The sequence below is a fragment of the Strix aluco genome, chromosome 27 (genome assembly GCF_031877795.1).
Source record: "Strix aluco isolate bStrAlu1 chromosome 27, bStrAlu1.hap1, whole genome shotgun sequence".
In the NCBI taxonomy this organism is placed as follows: domain Eukaryota; kingdom Metazoa; phylum Chordata; class Aves; order Strigiformes; family Strigidae; genus Strix; species Strix aluco.
Genome location: NC_133957.1, coordinates 7591205 through 7607902, shown reverse-complemented (window position 1 = coordinate 7607902; position 16698 = coordinate 7591205). Strand labels below are relative to the sequence as shown.

The following is a 16698-nucleotide window of genomic DNA, read 5'->3' as shown; positions in this document are numbered from 1 at the left end:
TGGTGGCCATGGTGGACAACTCATGGCCACGTATGTTTGGTGCTGGTGGCCATGGTGGCAGTCACCTATCTGGTGCTGGTGGCCATGGTGGCAACCTGCAACCACACCCCTGATGCTGGTAGCCATGGTGGGACAAATGGCCACGTAAGTTTGTTGCTGGTGGCCATGGTGGCAACCTCCAATCTCATATCTGGTGCTGGTGGCCATGGTGGACAACTCATGGCCACATATCTTTGGTGATGGTGGCCATGGTGGCAACCTACAATCAAATCTGGTGCTGGTGGCCACGGTGGCAACTTACAAGCACACCCCTGGTGCTGACAGGCTACACATGTCCAGCTCTGGCAGACACATGTTGAGCTCTGGAGGACACGCGTGTCCAGGCCTGCAGCACACGTATGTCCAGGTGTGGCAAATCCAGCTGGCAATCCGTGGCCACACATGTCCAGCTCTGGAGAACACGCATCCAGGTCTGGAGGACACGTATGTCCAGGTCGGTAGAACACATGTCCAAGTCTGTAGAACACGTGTCTAGATCTGGAGAACATGTGTCCAAGTCTGGAGGAGACATGTCCAGTTCTGGAGGACATGTATGACCAGCTCTGGAGGACACGTGTGTCCAGGTCTGTAGAACACATGTCCAGGCCTAGAGGACATGTATGTCCAGGTCTGGAGGATGCGTGTCCAGATCTGGAGGACATGTGTGTATAGGTCAGTAGAACATGTGTCCCAGTCAGTAGAACATGTGTGTCCAAGTCTGGAGGACATGTGTGTATAGGTCAGTAGAACACGTGTCCAGATCTGTAAAACACGTGTGTCCAGGTCTGGAGGACACGTATGTCCAGGTCAGTAGAACACATGTCCAGGTCAGTAGAACATGTGTGTCCAGGTCTGGAGGACATGTGTGTCCAGGTCAGTAGAACACATCTCCAGGTCAGTAGAACACGTGTCCAGATCTGTAAAACATGTGTGTCCAGGTCAGTAGAACATGTGTCCTGGTCAGTAGAACATGTGTCCAGGTCTGTAGAACATGTGTCCAGATGTGGAGGACACGCGTGTCCAGGTCAGTAGAACATGTGTCCAGGTCAGTAGAACATCTGTGTCCAGGTCTGGAGGACACACGTGTCCAGGTCAGTAGAACACGTGTCCAGATCTGTAAAACACATGTGTCCGGGTCTGGAGGACACATATGTCCAGGTCAGTAGAACACATGTCCAGGTCAGTAGAACATGTGTGTCCAGGTCTGGAGGATACACGTGTCCAGGTCAGTAGAACACATCTCCAGGTCAGTAGAACACGTGTCCAGATCTGTAAAACACGTGTGTCCGGGTCTGGAGGACATGTATGTCCAGGTCAGTAGAACATGTGTCCCGGTCAGTAGAACACGTGTCCAGATCTGTAAAACACGTGTGTCTGGGTCTGGAGGACATGTGTGTCCAGGTCAGTAGAACATGTGTCCTGGTCAGTAGAACATGTGTCCAGATCTGTAAAACACGTGTGTCTGGGTCTGGAGGACATGTGTGTCCAGGTCAGTAGAACATGTGTCCTGGTCAGTAGAACATGTGTCCAGATCTGTAAAACACGTGTGTCCAGGTCTGGAGGACATGTGTGTCCAGGTCAGTAGAACATGTGTCCTGGTCAGTAGAACATGTGTCCAGATCTGTAAAACACGCGTGTCCAGGTCAGTAGAACATGTGTCCCGGTCAGTAGAACATGTGTGTCCAGGTCTGGAGGACACATGTGTCCAGGTCAGTAGAACACGTGTCCAGGTCTGGAGGCCACAAGAGGACACTCATATCCAAACCTGGTGGACACACATGTGCAGCTCACGCGGTCACGGCTGGTGGCCACAACCAGCGCCCCGTGGTCCCACGTGTGTCCCCCCCCAACCATGCCCCCCCCTCCCCACATGCTGGTGTCCCCCCCACGGGGCACCCGGGGTTATCGTGGGCCGCGTGGAGTAAAGCAGGGAGCTGGCTCCTCCTGGGAGCGTGTGGGCGCCCTAATTGGCACCAATTAAGAGCTCGCTAACGAGGCGGCCGCTAACGAGGCCCCCCACCGAGAGAACCAGTTGGGCCAAGCCCACGAAGCTGCCAAGCCCTGTTTACACCATTTACACCCGGCGGGACTGCTTGGGATTTTCACGGGGGGGGGGGGGGGGCGGGGCGAGGGGGTGGGAAAGCTCCGCCCTTCCCAGCTACTGGCCACGCCCCCCTCCCCCACCCCCGCAGGAAGTCCCGCCCCCGTGAGCGTGCAAGCGGCACAGGGTGGCAGCACCCTCTAGCGCGAGTGTGCACCCAGGGGTGTGCGCAGGGAGGTAAACGCGTGGTGTGGACATGTGTCAGGGACGTGTGGACACGGGTCATGGATGTGTGGAGGTCACAGATGTGCGGACATGTGTCATGGACATGAGGACATGGCTCGTGGACGTGTGGACACGTGTCATGGACATGTGGACATGGATCATGGATGTGTGGACTTGTGACACAGGCATGTGGACATGTGTCATGGACATGAGGATATGGCTCGTGGACGTGTGGACACATGTCATGGACATGTGGACACGTGTCATGGACGTGTGGACTTGGATCATGGATGTGTGGACGTGTGTCACAGACATGTGGACGTGTGTCATGGACATGAGGACATGGCTCGTGGACGTGTGGACACATCATGGACGTGTGGACATGTGTCATGGACATGAGGATATGGCTCGAGGATGTGTGGACACATGTCATGGACATGTGGACACGTGTCATGGATGTGTGGACATGGATCATGGATGTGTGGACGTGTCACAGGCATGTGGACGTGTGTCATGGATATGAGGACGTGGCTCAGGGACGTGTGGACACATGTCATGGATGTGTGGACATGTGTTGTGGACATGTGGATGTGTGTCGTAGATGTGTGCACGTCATGGACACGCAGACATGTGTCATGAATGTGTGGACATGTGTCATGGATGTGTGGACACATGTCAGCATGTGGTCATGTGTCATGATGTGCAGGCGTGTCATGGACCTGTTGACATGTGTCATGGACATGCAGACACGTCATTGACATGTGGATGTGTGTTGTGGGCGTGTGGACGTGTGTCATGGACATGTGGATGTGTCAGGCACATGCTGACATGTGTTGTGCACGTGTGCACTGTGTCATGGGTGTGTGGACACGTGTCGTGGGCGTGTGGATGCGTGTCATGGCCGTGTGGACGTGTGTTGTGGCCGTGTGGCCGTGTGTCGTGGGCATGTGGACAGGTGTCGTAGGGTGTGGATGTGCATTGTGGGTGTGTGGACACATGTCGTGGGTGTGTGGACACGTGTCATAGCCATGTGGACATGTGTCACGGCCGTGTGAACACGTGTCATGGCCGTGTGAACACATGTCATGGGTGTATGGACATGTGTCCTGGGCATGTGGACATGTGTCATGGGCATGTGGACGCGTGTCATGGCTGTGTGGACACACGTCATGGGCGTGTGGATGTGTGTTGTGGTCATGTGGACGCGTGTCATGAGCATGTGGACACATGGCCTGGGTATGTGGATGCGTGTTGTAGGCATGTGGATGTGTGTCATGGTCATGTGGACACGTGTCATGGGCATGTGGACGCGTGTGGTGGTCATGCGGTCATGTGTTGTGGGCGTGTCCTGTCCCAGAGGCATGTACACACGTGTGCAACCACCCAGATGCGCCGTCAAAGCGCGGCAGAACCCCCTGCGACACCCTCGCCCTTTGCTCCCGCCCCCAGGGCCGGGCAGCCAATCGCGTGGGACCGCCTCCAGAGCTGACGGGCCAATCAGCTGCTCTTCAAATCCAGCCAGCCAATCAGGGTGCGCTGATGGCGTTTCCCTCCAACTCAACCGGCCAATGGCCAACGTTTCCCTCCAACTCAACTGGCCAATGGCCAACGTTTCCTTCCAACTCAACCAATCATTGGCCAACGTTTCCCTCCAACTCAACTGGCCAATGGCCAACGTTTCCCTCCAACTCAACTGGCCAATGGCCAACGTTTCCCTCCAACTCAACCAATCATTGGCCAACGTTTCCCTCCAACTCAACCAGCCAATGGCCAACGTTTCCTTCCAACTCAACTGGCCAATGGCCAACATTTCCTTCCAACTCGACCAGCCAATAGCCAATGTTTCCCTCCAACTCAACTGGCCAATGGCCAACGTTTCCCTCCAACTCAACCAATCATTGGCCAACGTTTCCCTCCAACTCAACCAGCCAATGGCCAACGTTTCCTTCCAACTCAACTGGCCAATGGCCAACATTTCCTTCCAACTCGACCAGCCAATAGCCAATGTTTCCCTCCAACTCAACTGGCCAATGGCCAACGTTTCCCTCCAACTCAACCAATCATTGGCCAACGTTTCCCTCCAACTCAACCAGCCAATGGCCAACACATCCTTCCAACTCAACCAGCCAATGGCCAACGTTTCCCTCCAACTCAACTGGCCAATGGCCAACACATCCTTCCAACTCAACTGGCCAATGGCCAACATTTCCCTCCAACTCAACCAGCCAATCATCTTCCTCACCCTTCCAAAACCCCTCGACCAACCAATGCGGCCGTATCCCCACCTCCACCCGCCCAACCGCCTCCTCCTCCTCCTCCCCGTGGCGCCTCCGCCCATCTCCGCGCCGGCCAACGGCGCGCCGCGACCTCCCGTCACTCCTGACCAATCAACAACCTCCTCCTCCTCCTCCTCCACCACCCCCCCCCAGGCCCGGGCGGTGCCGTGGAAGCGTCGAGGGATTAGAGAAGGTGGCGACGAGGCGTCTTCGCGCCCGGGGTGGGACGAGCCGGGCCGGGCCCTGACGCCGTTATAAAACCATCGGGCGCCGCTCACGTGGGAGGGGCCGGGCGCGGCGCCGCCGCCACCGACCAGACGCGCCGGGGCCGGTTGGGACAGATTTGGGTGGTTTTGGTTTGGTTTTTTTTTAAATTTTTTTCTTCTTTTTATTTTTTTTTTTTGGCGGCGTCGGGGTCGGCGGCGACGACGGGGGGTTTTTGGGGGGGTTTCTTTTTTTGGGCGGAGGGAGACGCCCCAAAGCACGAGGATTCGGAGCTCGAAGCGAAAGAGTTCGGCCGCGAAGGAGCGGGGAGGCCCCTGGCGGGGACCCGCCGAGAGGTTTGAGGGGGTTATTGGGGGGGGGGTGGTTGGGGAGCCCCTTCTCAAGGGGTCGTGGGCCGGGGTCACCCCGGTCAGATGCTGCCCCGGGGCTCCTCCTCCAGGTTTACTCCATCCCTGTCCTCTGTCTGTCCCTTCTCCTCCAGGTTTACTCCATCTCTGGGTTCCGTCCATCCCTTCTCCTGGTTTACACCATCCCCGGGCTCTCTCCATCCCCCTCCTCCAGGTTTACTCCATCCCTGGGCTCCGTCTGTCCCTTCTTCTCCAGGTTTACACCATCCCTGGTCTCTGTCCTTCCCTCCTCCAGGTTTACTCCATCTCTGGGCTCAATCCTTCCTTCCTCCTCCAGGTTTACTCCATCCCTGGGTTCCGTCTATCCCTTCTCCTGGTTTACACCATCCCTGGGCTCTCTCCATGCCCCCTCCTCCAGGTTTACTCCATCTCTGGGCTCCGTCCTTCCTTCTCCAGGTTTACTCCATCCCTGTGCTCCGTCTGTCCATTCTTCTCCAGGTTTACTCCATCCCTGGGCTCTGTCCTTCCCTCCTCCAGGTTTACTCCATCTCTGGGCTCGATCCTTCCTTCCTTCTCCAGGTTTACTCCATCCCTGCGTTCTATCCATCCCCCCTCCTCCATGTTTGCTCCATCCCTGGGCTCACTCCATCCCCCCTCCTCCAGATTTACTCCATCCCTGGGATCCGTCCATCGCTTTTCCTGGTTTACACCATCCCTGGGTTCTATTCATCCCTCCTCCAGGTTTACATCATCCCTGGGCTCCGTCCTTCCTTCCTTCTCCAGGTTTACTCCATCCCTGACCTCTATCCTCCCTTCCCTTCTCTGTGTTTGCTCCATCCCTGGGCTCCGTCTGTCCCTTCTTCTCCAGGTTTACACCATCCCTGGTCTCTGTCCTTCCCTCCTCCAGGTTTACTCCATCTCTGGGCTCGATCCTTCCTTCCTTCTCCAGGTTTACTCCATCCCTGACCTCCATCCTCCCTTCCCTTCTCTGTGTTTGCTCCATCCCTGGGCTCCATCTGTCCCTTCTTCTCCAGGTTTACACCATCCCTGGTCTCTGTCCTTCCCTCCTCCAGGTTTACTCCATCTCTGGGCTCGATCCTTCCTTCCTCCTCCAGGTTTACTCCATCCCTGGGCTCCATCTGTCCCTCTTCTCCTGGTTTACTCCATCTCTGAGCTCGATCCTTCCTTCCTCCTCCAGGTTTACTCCATCCCTGGGCTCCATCTGTCCCTCTTCTCCTGGTTTACACCACCCCTGGGCTCTATCCATCCCCCTCCTCCAGGTTTACTCCATCCCTGGTCTCCATCCTTCCCTCCTCCAGGTTTACTCCATCTCTGGGCTCGATCCTTCCTTCCTCCTCCAGGTTTACTCCATCCCTGGGTTCTGTCCATCCCCCTCCTCCAGGTTTACACCACCCTTGGGCCCCATCCTTCCCTCCTCCTGGTTTGCTCCATCCCTGGGCTCTACTCATTCCTCTTCTCCAGGTTTACTCCATCTCGGGTCTCCCTCCTCCTCCTCCTTCTCCTCTGTGCTGGCCCCATTGCCCCCACCCCACACCCCTCCCTCCCTCCTCAGCGCCCCTTCCCCAGCCCCCCATCCTCATCCGGTCTCCCCACAGGGTCCTACCCCCCATATCCGTGGGTCCCACCCCCCATATCTGTGGGTCCCACCCCCTCCATTTGTGGGTACCACCCCCCATATCTGTGGGTCTCACCCCCTATATCCGTGGGTCCCTCCCCGTATACATTTAGGTCCCGCTCCCCATATCTGTAGGTCCCACCCCCCATATTTGTGGGTCCCACCCCTATATCTGTGGGTCCCACCTCCCATATCCACAGGTCCCACCCCCCATATCTGTGGGTCCCACCCCCCATATTTGTGGGTCCTACCTCCCATATCCATGGGTCTCACCCCCATATCGGTAGGTCCCACCCCCCATATCTGTGGGTCTTACCCCTCATATCTACAGGTCCCACCCCCCATATCCATGGGTATCACCCCCCATATCCATGGGTCCCACACCCCATATCCATGGGGCCCCCCTCCCATGTCCATGGGGAGCAGTGACCCGCGCCCATGGGCCCCATTTCCTTTATCCGTGGGGCCCACAGGGAGTGGTGACCCACACCCATGGGTGGCTCTGACCCATGGCCATGGGAACTGTGACCCACAGTCACGTGGAGCCTTGACCCACTTCTGTGGGGCCCACAAACCTCCTCCGTGGGGAGACCTGACCCACGGCTGTAGGGGACCATGACCCACGGGGAACAGTGACCCATGGCCATGGGGAACTGTGACCCACGGGGAGCCGTGACCCACAGGAAACCATGAACCATGGCCATGGGGAATTGTGACCCACGGGGAACTCTGACCCACAGGAAACCATGACCCACAGCCATGGGGAACTGTGACCCACAGGGAATTATGACCCACAGCCATGAGGAGCCATGACCCATGGGGGAACCTTGACCCATTGCTGTGGGGAACTGTGACCCACAGAGAACTGTGACCCACGGGGAGCCACGACCCATGGCCATGGGGAAATGTGACCCACGGGGAACCATGAACCATGGCCATGGGGACCTGTGACCCATGGGGAACTGTGACCCACAGCCACGAGGAGCCATGACCCATGGGGAACTGTGACCTACAGGGAACCGTGACCCACAGCCACAGGGAACTGTGACCCACAGGGAGCTGTGACCCATGGCCGTGGGGGACCATGACCCATGGGGAGCCATGACCCACGGCCATGGGGAATTGTGACCCACAGGGAACTGTGACCCACGGGGAACCATGACCCACAGCCATGGGGGACCATGACCCACAGGGAACCATGAAGGACCATGACCCACAGAGAACCGTGACCCACAGGAAACCATGACCCATGGCCGTGGTGGACCATGACCCATGGGGAACCATGACCCATAGCCATGGGGAGCCATGACCCACAGGGAACTGTGACCCACGGCCGTGGGGAGCCATGACCCACAGGGAACCATGAAGGACCATGACCCATGGGGACCCCTGACCCACAGGGAACCATGACCCCCAGCCATGGGGGACCATGACCCACAGGGAACCATGAAGGACCATGACCCATGGGGACCCCTGACCCACAGGGAACCATGACCCCCAGCCATGGGGGACCATGACCCACAGGGAACCATGAAGGACCATGACCCATGGGGAACCATGACCCACAGCCACGGGCGCCTCCCACCCACAGCCTCGAAGAACCGTAACCCCCAGCCACGGGGCAACCGCGACCCACAGCTCCGGGGGCCGCGACCCACAGCCCTGGCCCGGGGGAGGCATCCGAGGGCAGCGTGAGGTGCTGGGAGGTCAATCGCCTCAAGCCAAGGAGGGGGAGGCGGAGGAGTTGGTGGAGCCCGTAATTAGGAGCCTCATTAACGATGACTCTGTTGATTGCCGCTGTGGCACCGGAGGGGGGGGGGGGGGGTGATGACGTCACCGTTGCAAAAGCGCGATGACGGGGCGAATCGGGCAGCAGCTGGGCGGAGGGGACAGAGGAGGGGCCCCCGCCACACCCGCGTGGACCCCAAAATGGTGTAGAGTTACCACAACCCCCCCCACACCCCCCCCAAAAAAAGGAAAAAAACGACATGGAGGTGCCACGACGCCCCCCAAGAACCATCTCAGCTTCTCCCCGGGGTGTGGGGCAGAGGGTGCAGGTGAAGCCCTGAAGGGCCAAATCCCCAGTGTGGCACTAACGCCTCTGCCCCACAGCGGCCACGGCGATGGAGTTACGAGCCACGGTGGCCCCCAGGCTCTGGGGCACCGTGAAGCTGCTGGGAACGCTGGTCCTGGTGGCATCCACGGGTGAGTGAAGGGGTGGAGGGGGCGCGCGGCCACGCGCGTGGTGGCGCTAACACGTGTGTGACGTGTGCGTGTGTCCCCTCCGCCACGTCCCTCCTCCCTCGCAGCGTCCTTGGTGGCCGGTGAAAACCGCGTGGTGGGGGGCATGGACTGCCAGCCCCACTCGCAGCCGTGGCAAGTGGCCATCCTGGACATGTACAAGCTCTACTGCGGCGGCGTCCTGGTGGCCAGGCAGTGGGTGGTGACGGCGGCCCACTGCACCACGCCGGGGTAAGGGGGCGACAGCGCGCGGGGCGTGGGCTCGACGGGGCCCTCGTGACCCACCACGGGTGGGCGACCCAACCTCCCCCCCAGCTTGCCGTGGCCTGTCAGGGCCTCTGTGGGCCACACGTGTCCATGGACACGACCTGTGGTCTACACGTGTCATGCTGGGGGGGGGCTCCATGTGTGTCACGCGTGTCCGCGGTCCCACACAGGGGACCATGACGTGTCCCACACGTGTCCTGGACATGCTGTAGACACCTTGACCAGTCACATGGGCTGTGACATGTCCCACATGTATCCTCTCGTGGTCACACGGAGGTCATGACCATGCTGTGGTCTCTGTGGTCTACACGTGTCATGGCTACGGGGGCTCCATGTGTGTCACGCATGTCCACGGTGTCACACGTGGGCTGTGACATGTCCCACATGTGTCCTGGACATGTTGTAGACTCCATGTGCCACACGTGGGTCATGACGTGTCCCACATGTGTCCTCTTGTGGTCACATGGAGGTCATGGCCATGACCTGTGGTCTACACATGTCATGGCCATGGGGGGCTCCATGTATGTCATGCATGTCCACGGCCCCACACAGGGACTGTGACATGTCCCACACATGTCCTGGACATGCTGTAGACCCCATGTGCCACACGTGGGCTGTGAAGTGTCCACACGTGTCCTCATGTGGTTGCATGGAGGTCATGGCCATGACCTGTGGTCTACATGTGTCATGGCTATGGGGGGCTCCATGTGTGTCACGTGTGGCCACGGTGCCACATGGGGACTGTGACATGTCCCACACATGTTCTGGGTATGGTGTGGACCCCATGTGCCACACGTGGGCCATGATGTGTCCCACATGTGTCCTCTCATGGTCACATGGAGGTCATGATCATGCTGTGGTCTCTGTGGTCTACACGTGTCATGGCTATGGGGGGCTTCACATGTGCCATGCATGTCCATGGTCCCACACGGGGACCGTGACGTGTCCCACACGTGTCCTGGACATGTTGTAGACCCCATGTGCCACATGTGGGCAGTGATGTGTCCCACACGTGTCCTCTCATGGTCACATGGAGGTCATGGCCATGACCTGTGGTCTACACGTGTCACGGCTGTGGGGGTCTCCACGTGTCATGCGTGTCCACAGTCCCAATGGGGGCCATGACATGTCCTACACGTGTCCTGGCCATGCTGTGGACTCAGTGTGCCACACATGGGCCATGACATGTCCCACACATGTCCTGGCCACGCCGCAGACTCCATGTCCCATGTGTGGCCCACGCCGTGTCCCACCCGTGTCCTGGCCATGGTGTCCCACCACATGCCACGGCTGCGCCCTGGTCTCCACATCCCATTCACGGGCTGGGCCATGTCCCACCCGTGTCCTGGCCACATCCCACGTGTGTCCCGGCCATACCACGTCCCGTAGGACCCACGGCCACATCCCCACATCCCATACATGGGCCAGACTGTTGGTGCCCTACACGTCCCAGCCCCACCGTGCCCCACAAGTCCAGTGGCCACACCGTGGCCTCCAAGCCCCGCCCATGGGCCACAGTCATGTGGCCATAGCCACCCCTCCACGTGTCCCTGCGTGTCGTAGGATCACCAGCACCCACCTGGGCAAGCACAACCTCTACACCCGCGAGTGGGGCGAGGTGCAGAAGATGGTGCAGAAGTTCGTGCCCCACCCCAACTACAACCCCACCACCAAGGACAACGACATCATGTTGATGAAGCTCCTGACTCCCGTCACCCTCAACAACAGGATCCAGCCCATCCCCGTGGCCTCCTGCCTCCCAGAGCCCGGCACCACCTGCGTCACCTCGGGATGGGGGGCCACCACCTCCCCAGAAGGTACCCAGTACCCGTGGCCTCTTTTGGAGGTCTGGGTCATCTCTTGAAGGTCTGGGTCCCCTTCTGGAGGTCTAAGACTCCTCCTGGAGGTCTGGGTCATCTCCTGGAGGTCTGGACCTCCAGGTCTGAGCCTTCTCCTGAAGGTCTGGGTCCTGTCCTGGAGGTCTGGGTCCCCTTCTGGAAGTCTGAGCCTCCTCCTGGAGGTCTGGGTCCCCTCCTGGAGCTCTGGGTCATCTCCTGGAGATCTGGGTCCTCTCCTGAAGGTCTGAGACTCCTCCTGGAGGTTTGGGTCTTCTCATGAAGGTCTGGGTCATCTCCTGGAGGTCTGGGTCATCTCCTGGAGGTCTGGGTCTTCTCCTGGAGGTCTGGGTCATCTCCTGGAGGGCTGGGTCTTCTCCTGGAGGGCTGGGTTTCCCCCCGGACATCTGGGTGATCTTGGCACCTCGATCCTCTCATGAGGGCCTGGGTCTTCTCCTCAACACCTGGGTCCCGTCCCAGAGGCCTGAGTCTTCTCCTGAGCACCCAAGTCCCCTCCTACGTCCTCTCCTGGACACCTGGGTCCCTCCTGGAGACCTGGGTCCTCTCCTAAGAAATGGGAACAAAAAGGGGCAGCAGAGGAGGGAAGGGAAGGAAATAACATGAAATTAGGTTAATTTATACCAAATACGATGAAAAGAAACAAGCAGGAATACCCTAAAAATCACATAAAATCCTAGAAATCGGATGTTGGATGAAATGAGAAATTAACAGGACGGGGTTTGATAACAGAAAGGAAATAAGGGAAAGGGAGGGGGGGATAAGATAAAGCCGGTGAAAAACAGATAAATTAAGTGAAAGAAAATTCGTTAAGTAGAACAGGAGGGAGCAGGAAGAAATGAGAATAAATGAAGTGAAATAGTACGGAGGATAAAATTAAATTAAACCTTAAGTATTACAGAGAGTGAAATTAAAATTAAAACTTGAGTGAAATAGAAGATTTAAAATTAAAAATTGTTGAATAAAATTAAAATTTAAAAAGTGAAATAGTACGGAGGATAAAATTAAAAATTGTTGAATAAAATTAAAATTTAAAAAGTGAAATAATACAGAGGATAAAATTAAAAATTGTTGAATAAAATTAAAATTTAAAAAGTGAAATAGTGCGGAGGATAAAATTAAAATTAAAAGTTGTTGAATAAAGTTAAAATTTAAAAAGTGAAATAATACAGAGGATAAAATTAAAAATTGTTGAATAAAATTAAAATTTAAAAAGTGAAATAGTGCAGAGGATAAAATTAAAATTAAAAAATGTTGAATAAAATTAAAATTAAAACTTAAGTGAAAGAATACAGAGGATAAAATTAAAATTAAAAATTTTTGAATACAATTAAAATTTTAAAAAGTGAAATAGTATGGAGGATAAAATTAAAATTGTTGAATAAAATTAAAATTTAAAAAGTGAAAGAGTACGGAGGATAAAATTAAAATTAAAAGTTGTTGAATAAAGTTAAAATTTAAAAAGTGAAATAATACAGAGGATAAAATTAAAAATTGTTGAATAAAATTAAAATTTAAAAAGTGAAATAGTGCGGAGGATAAAATTAAAATTAAAAAATGTTGAATAAAATTAAAATTAAAACTTAAGTGAAAGAATACAGAGGATAAAATTAAAATTAAAAATTTTTGAATACAATTAAAATTTTAAAAAGTGAAATAGTATGGAGGATAAAATTAAAATTGTTGAATAAAATTAAAATTTAAAAAGTGAAAGAGTACAGAGGATAAAATTAAAATTTAAAAATGTTGAATAAAATTAAACTTTAAAAAGTGAAATAATACAGAGGATAAAATTAAAAATTGTTGAATAAAATTAAAATTTAAAAAGTGAAATAGTGCGGAGGATAAAATTAAAATTAAAAAATGTTGAATAAAATTAAAATTAAAACTCAAGTGAAAGAATACAGAGGATAAAATTAAAATTAAAAATTTTTGAATACAATTAAAATTTTAAAAAGTGAAATAGTATGGAGGATAAAATTAAAATTGTTGAATAAAATTAAAATTTAAAAAGTGAAAGAGTACGGAGGATAAAATTAAAATTTAAAAATGTTGAATAAAATTAAACTTTAAAAAGTGAAATAATACGGAGGATAAAATTAAAAATTGTTGAGTAAAATTAAAATTTAAAAAGTGAAATAGTGCGGAGGATAAAATTAAAAATTGTTGAGTAAAATTAAAATTTAAAAAGTGAAATAGTGCAGAGGATAAAATTAAAATTAAAAGTTGTTGAATACAATTAAAATTAAAATTTAAGTGAAAGAATACAGAGGATAAAATTAAAATTTTAAAACCCCCAGAAGACAAAAAGTGGTTAAAATGGGATAAACCATCAATATCCTAAAATTAAATTCGAGGAAACGAAAGAAAAAATGTAAGAAAGGGAAATAAGACAGAATTTAGGAGAAGACACCCCAAAAAAAGACCCAATTTCCGGAGTTTCCTTCTTCCGCCCCAGAAATCCACCGGGGAGGACGTTTCACATCCCCCCCCCCCCCCCATGGGCTGTGTCTCCACCGGTGACTTTCTCATTGAAAACGCCCCAAATCGCTCATTTTTCACCCCAAAACCCAACCGGAGACACTTCTGCGGGGCAGAACGGGTGGAGTTGATGGGTTTTTTTTGGGGGGGGGGGTGAATTTCTGCCGGTTGCCGGGTCAATCGCTCTGGTTTCTTTCTTCCCCCCCCACCCCTCTCCGTGTCCCGGCTCAGTCACTTACCCGGACGTCTTGCAGTGCGTCAACGTCACCATCTTCTCGTCGGCCGAGTGTCACCAGTTGTACCCCGGTTCCATCACCGACAACATGTTGTGCGCCGGGAGCCTCCAAGGCGGTAGGGACTCCTGCCAGGTACGGCAAAACATCCCCCTCGGCCATGGCCGCCTCTTCGCCAAGGGCGGGGGGGACTTGGGTGTCCCTTTGGCAACAAAACGGGGTCTTCCACTCTTGGCCAACCTCATTATGAAGCCAATGAGGGGTGGCCAACGCAAGGATGGTCTTCAAGTAAAGGTTGGGTGACTCATTCGCAGTTGGTCAACTCAAGAGGAGTTGGGTAACCCAGTGTTGGTTCTTCAACCCAACAAGGGTTGGCCAACTCATTCATAGTTGGCCAACTGAAGAAGAGTCAGCCATCCCAAGAGGAGTTGAATAACTTGGTGTTGGTTCTTTGGTCCATCAAGGGTTGGCCAACTCATTCATAGTTGGCCAATTCAAGAAGAGTTGGTCAACCCGAGAGGAGTTGAGTAACCCAGTGTTGGTTCTTCAACCCAACAAGGGTTGGCCAACTCATTCATAGTTGGCCAACTCAAGAAGAGTTGGTCAACCCGAGAGGAGTTGAGTAACCCAGTGTTGGTTCTTCAACCCAACAAGGGTTGGCCAATGCAAGTAGAATTGGCCAATTCAAGAACACCTGGCCAATCCAAGAGGAGTTGAATAACCTGGTGTTGGTTCTTCAACCCAACAAGTGTTGGCCAACTCATTCATAGTTGGCCAACTCAAGAAGAGCCAGTCAACCCAAGAGTTGAAGAACCTCGTGTTGGTTCTTCAACCCAACAGGGGTTGGTCAAATCATTTATAGTTGGCCAACCCAAGAATAGTTGAGTAACCCAGTGTTGATTCGTCAACCCATCAAGGGTTGGCCAATTCATTCACTGTTGGCCAACTCAAGAACATCCAGCCAACCCAAGAGGAGTTGAATAACACTTGTTGGGTTGAAGAATCTCCCTCTTCAACCCAGCAAGGGTTGGCCAACTCAAGGATGTTCTTCAACCCAACAGGACTGACCAACTCATTCATAGTTGGCCAACTCAAGAAGAGATGGTCAATCCAAGAGGAGTTGAAGAACTTGATGTTGGTTCTTCAACCCATCAAGGGTTGGTCAACTCAGGAACATCCGGCCAACCCAAGAGGAGTTGAATAACCCTTGTTGGGTTGAAAGATCTCCTTCTTCAACCCAATAAGGCTTGGCCAACCCAAAGAGGTCACCCAACCCAACGAGACCTAACAACAGCGCCTCAAGCCACAAAGAGTTGCCCAACCCAAGAGGTTGACCCCCTCCGTCTTTCCGTAGGGCGACTCTGGAGGCCCTTTGGTTTGCAACAGGACCCTCCAAGGCATCGTGTCGTGGGGCATGGAGAAGTGTGGCCAACCCAAGAGACCCGGGGTCTACACCAAGGTCTGTAGATACGCCCAGTGGATCCAGAAGACCATGGAGGACAACCAGTGACACACCGGCAACCTCCAAACGTCCAGAGAGATGGGACAGGGCAGGGGGGGGGAGGGTGAGGGGAAGGAAGGTTGGAGGCCCACGGCTGGGCTACCACTGGCCCAACGGAGGCTGCGGCGAGGTGGTGGCCAAGGTCACCGGGTGAAGCTGGTGAGAGGGTGGGTGGGATGACACGAGTAATTAAAACGTTGTGATGTTTGGTGGGAAATTTGGTCCTTTCAAGCTCCCTCCTGCCAAAAAATTCGATTTCAAGGTCAAGCCCAGACATCTCCTCTCCTCCAGGGTCATCCACAAGCCCCGTGGCCACTCCTGGCCACGGGGCTTCGTTTTGAGGTCACATCCTTCCCACCATGCCCCACATTTGGGGCTTTCCCTGAGAAGTTGGTTTGATTGGAAGAGAAACGGCGTTTTCCCACCTGTCGTCTCGCAAGGACCAAGTCACGTGGCTGCGGTGGCGCCGAGGACGCGGGACGCTGGTGGATGAGTCCTCCAACCCAACTGGAGTTGGTCAACTCAACCAGGGTAACCCACCAAAGCCGGTTGCCCAACTCCATCACTGGTGGCCAACAATGGCTGAGCCACCAGGAGATGCCCAATGGGAGTGAAGAAGCCAACGAGCTTCAACCAATGTGACAAGGGTCACCCAATCGATGAGGGTCACCCAACCAATGATGGTTGGCCAAGCCAAAAGACTTGGTCATGTCAATGAGGATCAGCCAACCAATGATGGTTGGTCAACTCAAGGGAGTTGGTCATGTCCCTGAGGGTCAGCCAACCAATGATTGTTGGTCAAGCCAACAAGGGTTGGTCAAGCTGGCGATGGTTGGGTAACCCAAGGGGTTGGTCAACCCAATGAGAGTCACCCAACCAATGATGGTTGGTCAAACCAAAAGTCTTGGTCATGTCAATGAGGATCAGCCAACCAATGATGGTTGGCCAACTCAAGGGAGTTGGTCATGTCAATGAGGGTCAGCCAACCAATGATGGTTGGCCACCCCACCAGGAGTCATCCAAGCTGGTGATGGTTGGCCAACTGGTCAACCCAATGAGGATACCCAAACAATGATGGTTGACAAACCCAAGGGAGTTGGTCAACCCAATGAGGGTCACCCAATCCATGATGGTTGGCCAACTCAAGGGAGTTGGTCGTGTCCATGAGGGTCAGCCAACCAATGATGGTTGGTCAAGCCAATGAGGGTCACCCAATCAATGATGCTTGGCCAACTCAAGGGAGTTGGTCATGTCAATGAGGGTCAGCCAACCAATGATGGTTGGCCAACCCACCAGGAGTCATCCAAGCTGGTGATGGTTGGCCAACCGGTCA

At 53.7% G+C, this 16698-nt stretch overlaps 2 protein-coding genes across 2 annotated transcripts in view; both read left to right on the top strand.

The window, feature by feature from the left end:
* The window catches only part of COX6B1 (cytochrome c oxidase subunit 6B1), a 102327-nt gene that overhangs the window by 30258 nt on the left and 55371 nt on the right, over window positions 1–16698 (top strand). The window lies entirely within an intron of this gene.
* LOC141915832 (kallikrein-8-like) lies at window positions 8293–15374 on the top strand. Its single transcript, XM_074807704.1, has 6 exons — window positions 8293–8392; window positions 8554–8604; window positions 9120–9261; window positions 10405–11114; window positions 13863–13999; window positions 15219–15374. The coding sequence occupies exons 1-6, from the start codon at window positions 8293–8295 to the stop codon at window positions 15372–15374; spliced, it is 1296 nt and encodes a 431-aa protein (XP_074663805.1).